This window comes from Triturus cristatus, chromosome 12, assembly GCF_964204655.1.
Source record: "Triturus cristatus chromosome 12, aTriCri1.1, whole genome shotgun sequence".
NCBI lineage: Eukaryota > Metazoa > Chordata > Amphibia > Caudata > Salamandridae > Triturus > Triturus cristatus.
This window is the reverse complement of record NC_140595.1, coordinates 774,499,984-774,514,716: the sequence shown is the minus strand read 5'-3', so window position 1 is coordinate 774,514,716 and position 14,733 is coordinate 774,499,984. Positions and strand designations below refer to the sequence as shown.

At 45.7% G+C, this 14,733-nt stretch overlaps 1 protein-coding gene across 1 annotated transcript in view; it reads right to left on the bottom strand.

The window, feature by feature from the left end:
• DNAH2 (dynein axonemal heavy chain 2) overlaps positions 1 to 14,733 on the bottom strand; it is a 2,945,517-nt gene that overhangs the window by 1,998,245 nt on the left and 932,539 nt on the right. The window contains exons 34-36 of the mRNA XM_085638712.1: positions 13,798 to 13,908; positions 13,283 to 13,471; positions 13,050 to 13,153 (exon numbers count right to left, since the gene is read on the bottom strand). Coding sequence (XP_085494838.1) covers positions 13,050 to 13,153; positions 13,283 to 13,471; positions 13,798 to 13,908 — 404 coding nt within the window. The remainder of the gene's footprint in view (positions 1 to 13,049; positions 13,154 to 13,282; positions 13,472 to 13,797; positions 13,909 to 14,733) is intronic.

Below are 14,733 nucleotides of genomic sequence, written 5' to 3'. Positions count from 1 at the left end.
TAAAACTAGCCCCTAAAGATCAAAGCGCTAACTGCAGACATCTAGTCAGGTAAGACTGGGTAAAAGGTGAAAAATATGTTTGACCATGATGGAGCGTAGGTTGAATACAAGAAGTGGATTCGGCCCAGTCAGCGTTTACCGTCAGACTTAGAAGAAATTTCAGCAAAAAGTCTGAGAAGGCAAACTTCAGCAAGGCAAGGCTGCAGACGGTGGCCGAGGAGGACACGTCGTTGTCGCCGATCCGCTGGATGAAGTTGTGGTGAAGATTTCTACATACGGACTTAGGGGCAGATGTACAAACATTAAGAATACCAAGTTCCTCATTGCGATTCTCTCCAGATCATAATTACGAAATCAGTATTCCTAATGTATGAAACTCTTTTGAGTTTCATTAGTGATTCCTAGTGGGTCGCATATAGAACTACCTCATACATATTAATGAGGTAGGTCATAATTTGCGAACTATTAGGAATCAAAGTCATCACAGGGATGGTGGCCTGCTGAGGTCAGCGGACCACCATGTCTGTGACTGCTTTTTAATAAAGTAATCTTTTTTCTTAAACGCGGCCCATTATCCTTAAAGGAAAACGGGATGCGTTTAAATAGAAAAAATGAAACTTGACAGTTTAATTTTTTAACATTCTCAAAGGGAATTTGGTTGCAAAACATTAATACATACTATTCTGATTCAGAATTTGGAAGGGACGCCACCTCCAAATACTGAATTGGTAGCAAGCACAAATTGCGATTCGATAGTAAGTTACTGAATCGCAATTTGTCTTTTGTACATTGTATAAAGCTTTTTTGCAGTCTCAAACGGCCCGATTCTGTGAAACAGCCCGTTTGTGACTGCAAAAAGGTTTTGTACATCTGGCCCTAAGTTTCTTTTTTGGAAAACCTCCAGCGGGACAAAGCTGCAAGCTGTAGGGAACGAGGGCTCCATGAGGCCGGATACTCCTGCTGCGAAGGACCGCTAAACAGGATTTGCTGCGGCAGAGAACAACGTGGCAGGAGCTGCCGCAAAGTCAGGCCGCCAGGCAAAGCACCTTGGGCAGATTAACAAGCACATGGCTCCCAGTCTCCTCTTGGTTCTCAAAGCACTTTTTAGCCAAAAAAAATTCTAAATCTCAAGTTTTGGATTTTGGCTATATGGGCAACTTTAGCACCACTTCCAAGTGCCCAGGACTGGAGGAGCACCAATTGGAGGGTCTGGACTCACTCTGGCTGGGTCCAAGTGCGGGTTCAAGATCGATGAAGCCTTTTCTGTCCCTGAGGCTCTGATCAGGAGGCAGCCATTTAGACCTTGGAGTCATTCGGGTAGTCCTGGGTGCAAGCAATGGAGCAGGGCTCAAGCAGCAGGGCAGGCCTCTGAGGGTTCAAGGCAGGCTTCAGGCAGAAGAGCAGTCATTTCAGATGCAGCAAAGCAGTCATCTGAGGTACACAGCAGGCCACAGCAGTAGACTGTCCTCTGACAGTTCTTCCACAGGTTCAGGACATGAACTGAAGTGTGGATCTGAGGGCCATATTTTTAAACCTGGTGCCTTTTTTGAAGTAGGGAGGAGTTTCTAAAGATTCTCTTCGAAGATCTTGGAATTTATTGCCTCCCCTGCAGGTACAATGAGGTAGTGTGAAGTCCTTTGTGTGATGGTAGGGCATAGCCCATTGATTTGCAAATGGCTACAGATCCTGCCAGTGATGGTCCATCCAGGTACACCTAATCCCCTTATTGTGTGCCCAACTACATCCAGTCAGTGACCCAGGCGCAGGTTGCAGGCACAAAATAGCTAAGGCAGAAAAATGTCAACTTTCTAAAAGTGGCATTTTCAAAATTGTAGCTTAAAATCCAAAATTTCAAATTAAAGAGGATTTTAAAATAAAGTTTCTTAGAAACCAAACATGAATTTCCCAACTGCTCCCAATCAAAAATTAGCACTTAATAAATGTAGGTAACCCTCACAGCAGTGAAATATTGATTTTGGAGTGTATAATTACAAGGAAATGCAAAACCTAAAAGTACATGTCCAACCTTTTAATTACAATGCACCCTGCCCTATTGGCTACCTAGGGCTTACCTTAGGGGTGAGTTTATGCAAAAAAAGGGCAGTTTAAGGTTCGGCTTGTTTTTTTTTTTGCCAAGTCGAATTGGCAGTATAAAACAACATAAAGGCTGCAATGACAGACTTGGGGCAGGTTTAAAGGTGCTACTTAAGTGGGTGGCCCTATAAGTGCTTAAAGGCCACTAGTAGTATTTAATGTAAAGGCCCTGGATATACGAAATACCACTTTACCAGGGACTTACATGTAAATTAAATATGGCAATCAGGTGTAAGCCACTTTTACCATGTTTTAGGGAGTGAGCACAAGCACTTTATTAGCTGTGGTAAAATGTACAGTCCTAAGGCCAGCAAAAACAAATTCAGAAAAATAGGAGAGTGAAGAAAAAGGGTTTGGTGGAAGACAGCCCTAAGACTGACCGGCCTGACAGTATGCAATCAGCAACCAATACAATGACAGGAACCAATAAATGCTAGAAAGAGTAATTCAGGGAAATATGTTTTGCAGAGCTACATGTCAAATGTGCTCTTATCCATAGTGTAAAGAACAAATCAGTAATAAGACATGCAAGCATGATTAAATAGCAGTGTTCTGCATGAAGATTCATTTTCAAAGAGCATGTATATAAACATTATACAGCTGGAAAAGGAGGCATGTGTCTGAAGGAAAGAAAAATTAAAAAGACAGTTATTTTTGTCTTACTGTAAATGACCCAGTGATGAGATCATGAATTTGTATGCAAGTGGGGCATGATAGTTTCAATGTATTTTAGCACATGTTAACTTAGCCTCACAAGCCACGCAAAACCATTTTAGGTCCCTAATTCTTTTTCAGAGGGCCAGATGATTGCTGTGTTTTAAAAACAATGCTTCCCGCCAAAAACCTTGGCCTTTTATGAAGCTCTGACACTCGAAACAGCCAATGCACTCTGGAATCAAACTATCCACACCTAAATTTTCAAAAGCGTTAAATAAACACTTCAAAAAGAATCATTCGAACAGGCTCACCAGGCTCTCCTGGCCTGAAAGCACATACACCTCATACTGAGAAGCTACAACAAAAGAGAGGTCCAAAAATATCTTACAGACACCTTCTCCATGCACTATAAAATCAAGTACTGCTTCATCAGAATGGGAAACATCACATCACTAGATCTTTTACCACCTTGGCCAACTCGCCCAGAGACTAACGAGTGTCGGCTATGCGGACCACATCAGAAGTGCTTCACTCATCTTCTCTGCATCTGCCCTGCACTAATTGACGACCGCAGAAAAGTTATTTGACAACCATTGATCAAACAGGGGTCCCGAACCATTCAGGCAGCCGTGGACTTCCTTCTCAACAATTCTTATCCTCAAGCAATCTGTGGTCTGGTCAGATTTTTAAGCAAAGTCGACAAAATGCTAAGAGCCTTTACCTCACCAGTAGTTTAAATTGGGCATAAGCTGTCACATACTACAACCTTTATCATAATCCTCATAATCCTCTCTACTTTAAGAATCAGGGCATGCAAACTAACATCCCCTCAGCTGCACCTTTGATTAAACACAACTGCATGCAGTACTTATTCAGTCGATTTCTTGGAATCGATCCACTGGTAATTAAACATGCGCTCACACCAAAGCGCACATTAGTACCCTAATGGCACTGACCATCATATCTAACCGAAACAACTTTTATTGAAACAAAATACGACTTTACCAACATGTACACGGCCGCAAAAGTTTTAGATCTGCTACCCGCCTGTGGGTACAATATTATCTCTTTCATCTATAGCTCGCCTGGTTCATGAACTTGTTTTTCCCAGTTTCAATGAGCATTTTACGTACTAACTATATTTAATAAAAACCTAATAATCCTCACAAACGGGCTTTTTATTGGTGGCCCCTGTAGGAAGCTGGGTCTGTATATACTATTCCAAAGTAAGGTATAGTGTGCTTAGAGTCCAGTGTAACCCCAAAGGTAGGCAGAGGTAAAAGTAGATGGCACCTTACTCTCTATTTGTGGTAGTGTGGGCGAGCAGTAAGGCCGCGTGCGGAGCCATGCTATTGTGTCGTCGTCCTCGTCGGTGTGGAGAGCTATGTAAAATTTCCGAATGTTGCTGGCGCAGGGGATATTCACAAGGTGAGGAATCCACAGGCAGATACTGTATCCACCAGAAAAAGCGTTACCGAAGGTAAGTAACTTGTTTGTCGGATTTAGGATGACGCCGGGAATGAACTTTATATATAGATATTCAGGAGCTGGTAGTCCTGCTGAGTTCCCAAGAATCCTCATGCATAATATATGAGGCCTTTACCAGGGAAAATCTTGAGTTCTATGTGCGGTGTTGTATCTTCCCTACATTATATACATAACGGTTCTTAGGGACTGTCCTTTTACCTAGATACGACGGTAACGCTTTTTCTGGTGGATACAGTATCTGCCTGTGGATTCGTCACCTTGTAAATATCCCCTGCCCCAGCAACATTCGGAAATTTTTCGTAGCTCTCCACGCCGACGAGGACGACGTCACAATAGCATGGCTCCGCACGCAGCTCCGCTGACGTCACTGAAGCCATAAGAGAGCCTCATCGGCGTGATGACGTCAGTTCCGCCCTTTTTTTCCGTGCCTTCAAGGCACACGGACGGACTGACAACAATATATATACAGTATACACAGTACATAATATTCAAACCAACACACACAGTGTGAGGTCAATGCAGGAAAGCAAAATAAATAACACACTTCCTTTGACAGTAACAGATAGATTTTATCACATTATCACTACTGTAGGTATACAAGGGTGGACAACGGGGAGGCGGGTGGGTCAGTGAGGAATCCACAGGCAGATAATGTATCCACCAGAAAAAGCGTGATCGAAGGTAAGTAACTTGTTCTTCTGATGGATACATCTGCCAGTGGATTCCTCACCTTGTGAATAGAGTACCACAGCAGTCCCCACTCCCAGGGGAGGATGTCAACCCTTCTATATCAAAAAGTCCTGAAGGACGGAACGTGCAAAGTGTCCGTCCCTCCTCACCTCAGAATCTAAGCAGTAATGCTTCACGAAAGTGTGGAGGAAGGCCCAAGTTGCCGCTCTACAAATGTCCTCCACAGGAACACCTCTAGATAAGGCAGACGTAGAAGACTTTGCCCTGGTAGAGTGAGCCCTTATACCCTCTAGAGGTTCCTTACCGGCCAAAGAGTAACAGATCTTGATGCACATGATAATCCATCTGGAAAGTGTGCGCTTGTGCACCGCTCTGCCTTTCCTGCAGCCAATGAAGCCCACGAAGAGCTGGTCATCCACTCGAAAGTCTTTAGTTCTATCGAGGTAAAAACTCACCGCCCTTTTAGGGTTCAAGCGGTGAAGCCGCTCCTCCTCCTTGGAAGGGTGAGGCGGAGGATAGAAGGTAGGAAGGGTAATGGACTGCCCCAGATGGAAAGGAGTTACCACCTTAGGCAGGAAAGCAACCCTGGTCCTGAGTACCATTCTTTCAGCATGAATGGCCAAGAACGGGGGTTCCGAACTCAGAGCTTGAAGCTCACTTACCCTCCTTGACGAGGTAATGGCAATGAGAAAAACAGTTTTAAAAGACAATAGCCTTAAGGGACACTTGTGCAAGGGTTTAAAGGGAGAACCCATCAAGTAAGTTATGACAAGATTTAAGTCCCATTGAGGCACAATAAATGGAGTGGGCGGACATTTGTTGGTAAGGCCCTTAATGAACCGTAACACAATAGGTGATTTAAACAAGGACGGCTGATCCGGCAAGCAAAGGAATGCCGACAAAGCCGATAAATAACCCTTCACAGTAGCTACAGCAAAACCTTGCTGAGCTAGAGAGAGAGCAAACTGAAGGATGTTAGATAAACGAGCCCTCAAATGGTCAATAGACTTCTCCCCACACCAATGGACAAATTTAGACCACCTATAGGAATAGATAGACTTGGTGGAGTGACGCCTGGCAGACAAAAGCACGTCCACCACGTCAGGCGGGAGAGAAAAAGAATTCAGGTTGCCCCGTTCAATCTCCAGGCATGAAGGTGTAAGCTCTGGAGGTGGGGGTGTAGAACCTGCCCCTGCGACAGCGAGAGGAGGTCTGCCCTGAGAGGGAGACGGAGCGGAGGGCACGAGGAGAGGTGAAGAAGATCTGTATACCACACCCTTCTTGGTCAATCCGGGGCGATCAATATGACTTGGGCCCCGTCTTGGCGAACCTTCCTCAGAACCCGAGGAATCAAGGGTATGGGAGGAAACGCGTAAAGGAGATGTGAGTCCCATCTCAACTGAAAAGCGTCCCCCAAAGCTCCCTGCATCAGATACTGGAGACTGCAGAATGACGGGCAGTGAGCGTTCTCGTAAGTGGCAAACAGGTCCACCCGAGGAGTTCCCCACATCCGAAAGATGTGACGAACTACCTCCGGATGGAGCCTCCACTTGTGGTCAGCAGAGAACTGCAGACTGAGACTGTCTGCACGCACGTTCAGAACTCCGGCCAGATGATTTGCCATCAGACAAATCTGAGGATCCTGAACCCAGGACCAGAGACGCAGAGCCTCTCTGCAGAGACAACACAACCCCACTCCTTCCTGCTTGTTGACATACCACATTGCGGTAGTGTTGTCCGTCAGGACTTGAACCGACTGACCGCGAAGGGAATGGAGGAAGGCATTGAGTGTCAAACGCATCGCCCGCAACTCCAAAAGGTTGATGTGAAGCAACCTTACCTCTGGAGACCAAAGACCCTTGATCTCCGGATCCCCCAGATGCGCACCCCACCCTAAAGTGGATGCATCCGTTATCACTGTGGCCACGACGGAGGCAGATGGAAGGGCTTTCCTTGAGACAGATTGCCCTCCACGGTCCACCAAGACAGATCCGCTGCAGCTTCTCTGGAGATCCTCACAGACTCCCTCATATCTCCGTTGTGTTGATACCACTGCCTGCGGAGGCACCACTGGAGCGCCCTCATGTGCCAGCGTGCATGGTTGACCAACAGAATGCAGGAAGCAAACAGACCGAGCAGACGAAGGACCTTCAGGACTGGAACGACCGCTCCATTGTAAAACAAGGGAATCATTTCCTGTATGTCGAGAATACTTTGTGGAGGTGGGAATCATCGACACACAGTAGTGTCCAGTACCGACTCTATGAACAGGTTGCGCTGAGAGGGCACCAGGTGAGATTTGGGCACGTTTATCGAGAAATCCAATTTGTACAACAGCTGAGTTGTAACCTACAGATGATGAAGCACCTTCTCTGGTGACTCCACTTTGATCAGCCAGTCGTCCAGAAAACTGGAATCCCCGACCTTCTGAGATGGGCTGCCACCACTGCCATCACCTTGGTGAAGACTCAAGGTGCAGTAGTAAGACCAAACGGGAGAACCGCAAACTGATAATGTTGCGACCCTACCGTAAAACGGATATACTTCCTGAGCGACTCCAGGATCGGAATATAAAAATATGCATCCTGCAAGTCGATCAACACCATCCAGTCCTCCTGTTGCAGCGCTTGAAGAACCTGCGCAAGGCTGAGCATCTTGAACTTCTCCTGCTTCAGAAAAAGGTTCAAGATCCTGAGATCCAGGATTGGACCTAGCCTGCCATCCTTCTTGGGTATCAGGAAATACAGGGAGTAGCATCCCTGACCCCTTTCCCGCTCTGGAACCACCTCTATTGCACCTTTTTTCAGTAACGTTAGGACTTCCTCCTGCAGGAGAAGAAGGTGGTCCTCCGAGCAAGCACCTTGGCAAGGAGGGTAATTCGAGGGAATTCCCGAAAGGGAACAGCATTCCCATTTTCCACAAGATTTAGAACCCAAAGGTCTGTAGTGACCGATTCCCAATCTTGTAGAAAATGGGTAAGCCGACCCCCCACAGTACCAACATGATCCAGAATGGTGGATCTAGGGCTGCTTTGCTGTGGCAAGAGGGAGGTAGAGGAGGAGGAGGAGGAGGGCTGAAGACCTCGTGGAAGACCTCTGTTCTTCTCCCTGTAGGTCTTATACAGGGTATTTTGATGCTGCTGCTGAGGCTGCCTGTAGGTCCGAAAGGACAACCTCCCAAAACCTCTGTACCTTCTGTAAGAGGAACCTCTAGGCTGCGCCTGCAGGCCCAGAGACTTAGCTGTGGCTTTGCTGTCCTTGAACCTTTCCAAGGCTGCATCTGCTTTCTTTCCAAACAGTCCAGAACCATCAAAGGGTAGGTCTAGAAGTGTTTCCTGCACATCTGGAGAGAACTCCGACGACTTAAGCCAAGCACTTCTTCTTGTGGCAACCGAGGAGCCCATGATCCTCGCAACAGAGTCCGCAGTGTCCATACCACTATTACCTTGACGTGCAACTGCTTGAGTGTCCGACAAGACCTCATTAAAATTCTGCCTGTCCTCCTCAGACAATTTAGGAGCCAGCTGTTTTGCAGAGTCCATTAGGGCGTGGATGTAACGGCCCAAAAGACAGGTGGCATTTGTGGACTTCAAGGCCATACTTGCCGAGGAGAACACCTTCTTGGCTGACTGGTCAAGCTTTTTTGACTCTCTATCACCAGGAACTTGAGGAAATGCTCCAGAAGACTTCATTCGAACAGGCAGCTTGAACCACCAGGCTCTCAGGAGAAGGATGGGATGTTAGGAAGTCCGGATCTCCTGGAGCTGCCCTGCACCTCCTAGCAACATATTGTGACACTGCTGGATCCGAAAAGGGCTTACGCCAAACCTCCATAACTGGCTCAGTGATGGCATCATTGAAAGGAAGCAAAGGTTCTACTACAGTGGAGGGAGAATGAAGAACCTCCGTCAAGATATTGGACTTAAATTCAGCCGTTGGGAGCTGCAAGTCTAAGCGCTCCGCTGCCTTCCTTATAACTGTGTGGTAAGGAACCACATCCTTAGAGGGAGCATCTGAAGGAGGAGAAAGCTCCCATTCTGGGGCCTCCCTTGAGTCTTCAAATAAGTCATCTGACTCTTGAAGTTCACCTTCCTCCATTTCTTCTGCCCGATACCGCTGCTCTTCTAAAATCCTCTGCGCCTCTCGCCTCGATCTTATCCTCGGAACTGGCGTCGGCGGCGCCACACACGACTCCGACGGAGCCGGCGTCGAACACGGATCCGGAGGCACAGCCTGAGCCGAACGAGGTCGAGCTGATGGAGTCGGAGATGAAGGGAACGGCGTTGACGTCCTCGGCGCCGGGAAATGCCAGGACAGCACCGCTGGAAGTAATGGCATAAAGGGAGCCTGAGCATAGGCCTGAGGAACCCCCAAATTAATGGCCATTGGACCCATGGGACCCAAAGGTGCTCCAGAGGGGTACATTGCTCTTGTAAAGACACCATACATGGCATTCAAGTAATGCAATGGGTCTTGACCCGGGCCAGGGAAAGGTGGGTAAGGGCCCGATAAAGGCTCAGGCTGAGGCATTACCGGACTCAGGCCAATCGGCGCCGACGGTGGAACCAATGGAGTCGACGACTCATCAGGTACTGGAGCCTCTTCCACCGGAGCCGGAGAATGCGTCGGAGATGGAGCCAGGGCTGGAGAACACTCCGGAGAAGCTGCAGGCGAAGCCAGATGAACAGATGAAGCCGGATTCGAAACCGAAGGAGAAGGAGAAACATAGTCCTTACGATGCCAAGGAACTGGAGAAGTCGATTTCAGAGCTGTCTCCTTATCTGAACGGCGTCGAGAGCCGTGCCTCTTCTTCTTCTTATGCTTCTTTGATTTTGAAGCATGACCCGACGTCGACTTCGAACCCGACCTCGACCTGGACCTGGATCTCGATCGCCTTCGACCTCTCTTCTCCTTCCTCATCTTCGCCATGAACAGCTTGGCCTCTCTCCTTTAAAGCCTTCGGGTTCATCTTACAAAAGTAAGAGCATCCCTCGATGTCGTGATCCGACGACAGGCACCAGACACAATCTTCGTGAGGATCCGTGATTGATATATGTCCTCCGCACTCTCTACAGGGTTTGAACCCTGACTTCCTCGACGACATCTTCAGAAAAGAAGTAAGAGAAGACCAGAAAAACAATCCAGAAATACAAAGTAACTAGACAAGCTACGGAGAGTCCCAGAAAACCGTTAGCGTCGACGGCGCGGAAAAAAGGGAACTGACGTCATCATGCTGATGAGGCTCTCTTATGGCTCCAGTGACGTCAGCGGAGCCGCGTGCGGAGCCATGCTATTGTGACGTCATCCTCGTCAGCGTGGAGAGCTACGAAAAATTTCCGAATGTTGCTGGCGCAGGGGATATTCACAAGGTGAGGAATCCACTGGCAGATGTATCCATCAGAAAAGTGGCACAGCAAGAAAAAACCCCCGGGGAGACCTTTGGGTATATAAACATCACATCTTGCTGACACAAACAGAGGAGATCAGGATTTTCCTGCCGACACACACTGACGCGGGACGCTGAGGTTCCTGCATGCAGGTACTCCAGCTCGCAGTGGTCTAACATCCCTTGCAGGGTGTCCAACTCGAGACCAAGACAGGGTCCCACAGTCTCTCACTTCAGGTAATGGGGTTGACTTTATCCTAGAGGGATTCTTAGCTTAACACCTACATACATGCTAGGTACACTTGGGTACATCTGGTTAGGGTAGCATCATAGAGGTACGCATTTTATTGTCATGTATTTTATATACTTGCCTGTCTTCATGGTTATAGCAACATTTTTTAAATCAACCATTCTTTTACTTTCTTAGTGCTTATAATCATTTATATCTGGTATGGTCTAATGGTTGTTTCAGCACACCTATTTTCCACCAGAATAACGACTGTTCAATAAATGCTTATTGAAAAAAGTCCATACCATTTATTCAGTGTATCTCTCTGAGAGTGTGTGAGCTCGAGTGACTGAGCGAAAAGTAGTACACTGTTTCAAAGGTCCTGAGGAGTCAGGGTTGTCATGTTCGATAGTTACCAAGAACTATTTCGAGTGGCACTGTGAGCTAGCTGGTACACAGGCCAACATACCAGGTGGGGATGTCTAAAATCAGTCACCAGTCCTACAGTGTATGTTGTCTAAACGTGCAGATCCTATATAGGTTTTATAGGAACTACACAACACTAGTGTCCTAGCTGAGTGGCTGCTCGCCAGCTGGCACCACCAGATATGTTTCTGGACTCCTGAGTCGAGAGCCTGCTGCTCTCGGGGTTCTGAAACAATGCACATCCTGGGACGAGGTGCCAATTGAGTTTTGTATCAATGCAGATTTAGGGAAAGAACATAGGCCCTGGGTACCTGTTTGGCAGGAACCCAGGGCACACTCAGTCAAAGTACATCAAAAGTTTGGCAAAAAGTGCAGGCAACCATGAAAAAGGGGGCACTTTCTTACAGGCCCTAAATGGCAGGAAACCATGTACTCTTAAACCTAACCTAATCTTGTCAGACCAAATTTTGGCCCACTGCGCATCCCCTTTTGAACAGCCCCGGTCTCTTTGCAAATCTTTCTATGTTTCCTGGTGAAAAACTGAACCCAGTATGTAGTCAAGGCTCAGAATCCACCTCACATATCTTTACAGGCCTTTCAGCACCTTTGCTAGCATTGACCCTGCATGCCCTGTAAGCCCTAATCAATGAGCCTCAAACCCCCCGCCCGCCCCCCCACCCTTCCCTTGACTGGAAGTAGATGACTCCCAAATGAAAAAACAGTCCATGCCAGGGACCAGCCACCAGCACCTTATACTAACATTTCAAAGAAAACTTGGGCATTATCTTGTTATCCTGTGGAATTAATTATTTTCTTTTAATAATGATGCACTGACATTTTTCAATCACATTGCAACTGGTGCTAATGGCAGCGTCTGACATTTTATTTAGTGACGCCATTTCACATGTGTTGTTTGTTTGTAATGACATTTTAAAATCATACTGAAATGTGTGCTATGACACTGTCTGGCACCACATCAAGCTGTCTTGTTTTATATGTTTTATCTGTTTGCAATCAATCAATCAATCAGATATTTATGGCTTTAATTAGCCACGCAGTAATAAATAAATAAACTTGAAACTTGAAACCATGCTTCTTGGATAATTTTCAGAAGAAGATTGTTGCATTGGAAGGCTGTAGTTACTGCATTTTGAGTTCTAACAGACATTGTGGTCACAATAATAAGGACTTGCCACTAAAAACAAGAGGATTCATTGGTTTGAACCTGTGCCTTCAGTAGAATAATTCCCAAGTTGATTGTGTTGGAGTACATCTATAGAGACATAACAACAGTGAGATAGAGACGTAATAACAGTAAAGGGTACTCCCATCATTTCAGGCACACCAATTGGTTGTCTGGCTCATAGGTCTGAAGACAGTGGGACATAAGGAGAAGTAAAGTTAGTTACCTCTAGCTACAGTAGTCTAGCATTGGAAACTTCAATAACTTCACATTCTTGGATGACTCCCCATCCTCAGGTCCAGCCACCTCAACCCCTGATGGCAGAGAATAATTCAAGCTTGTGAATATATGAAAATGCTCGGTACAATGGTGTGAAAGCCTGAACATGAAGACTCTTATGTGCTCTGAATCTCCTGGTGCACCCATTACCTAGTCCTCTACTCTGTGGGAAGTGGTCCTAGAAGGGTTTTCTACACCTTATGGAGCAAAGGCTATGAACACCTGAAAAGAACTGATAAGGAAAAATAGTTGAGAGCAAGGGTTAACCATGAAATGGATTTTCACACACACAGAATTTTTTACAAGATATTTTTGCCATGTATTGCAACCTCCTTGTCACAGGCAGGATGTGTGCCTACAGACGTCTTGTGTTTTCCTGCGTGTTGCTGATTATTCCACTAACACTAAACAACTGACCACATCCTCACTGTTAAGCAATGTGACACCCATTGTGTTAGTGAAACATTTCACTACTGACTTTTGACAAGGTGTCCTGTGTTGCATTTGCATTTTCCATAAAACAAAACACTGTGAAAGATTTCCTCTCAAGCCATGCCCCTGATTCTTGAATGTCAGTCACCAAAAAAAAGTCCAGTCCAACCATTCTTCAGACTCTACCTGTCTGTGAGTGGGGTGATAACCAAGCGACCTGAGTTGCCCAGGTACTCATAGCCATACTGGAACTGAGTATTGGTTTGCCGAATGATGCAGTCATCCACATCCTGTCAAAAAGTTAGAAAAGAGAGATATTACACTGCCTCACAGAGGAAAAAAATCAACAAAAACAGCAACACTTCCTTTCCAAAGTTGGAGGCAGGAAGGAGAAGGTAGGAGATATGCAACAATCTCACCTTGTCCCAGTAAAGACGGAGCTGACTGAGCCACTCAAATGATGTTACATCCATGACTCCACTCTTCAGCATCTTTTCGATAACATCCCTGGCGTGGACTTCGACTGTTACCAGGGCAACAATCTTCAGACGTAAGATCTTGCTCAGGTTTCCTCTGATAGATTCAGAGTACTTATTTAACAAGGATACCTGCCAGGGAGTAAGCAAGCCATAAGGCAAGTTCCTTAATTTTATTGTACACACAAGACCAATATAGGAGTGAACTGCAGAACGGAAGCACATATTATAATCTGACAAAAACCTTCATGGCAATATTGCTCATCAATTTGCCATTTCATATTAGAATAAGAACTGCAAACGTCAATACGCCACAGAAGGGCCTTTTAAAGAGATTATAATTAAAAAGTCAGGGAGCGTATACCTCTTAAATGGCCATTTTGTGTCAAACATACATAATAGCTTAAGATATTAGATGTTAAGGATAGGAAATATGGCCTCACTGCTAAGTACCTCACCTGCTTCTTTTTCATGACCTTGAGAAACTTCTTGTCTGCTCTTTCCTTGGCACTTATGAGTGACTTTGTGACATCAGTTGTCCACTGGATTTGACTGGCAGTGATGACCATCTGAGAAGGAACAGTAATCACAAAGCCAAATATTATGGATCTGAGGCCTAAAGCATTTACATACAAGATGCCGCCCCGTCAATATCCCTTTCAATGATGTTAACTTGGAGAGGAGGGATAACGAAAGAGCAGTGTAAAAATGTTGCCTAACATTAAGCAATACCAGGTCACTCATATCCTATACTCAAACATCACTCAAGGTCTCTGCAGCACATTGAGCAACAACACGTGTATCCCCAAATAAAGTGGGGCGGGGGTAATCATCAACTGAACATTCTTGAAAAAAACTCAGTTTTGCACTTTAATCATTGTACAGGCTTTGTAAGGGCCCTTATTGCCCCACATTTAGGACAATATTACCCTGTCTATATAGTCTTCCCGAGTAATAAATGGCAAAGAATTCAGAACAAGTCAGCCACATTAAGCTGCTGAATTCCTCTGTTAAAAAGAACTGAACAACTGTAAGGCGGTCTGCCAGGAAAGGTTCTTTCTACCCCCAGAAACATACACACATTTCTGCACCCCGTGACAACTTAAACTTGAGTCTCTGAAAGTCTTACTTTTCAGGCAAGTTTTTTTACCAGTTCAAGGTGGTAGGGGAACCCTCCTCCAACAAGTAAGGAGCAGACCTCTTCAACCACCATGATGATAAAGAGAGTAATTCAAATACAAAGAAATGAACTAGACAAAAGCAGTTAAAACATGCCACCCTCAATTCCCATCAGGACAAAATCTGCAAAACTTCTATGTGGACAAAACTAACCATATATCCTTAGAGTTGAGTTAAAGAGCAACCAACCAACAAAAAAATAAATACTTTTTGAA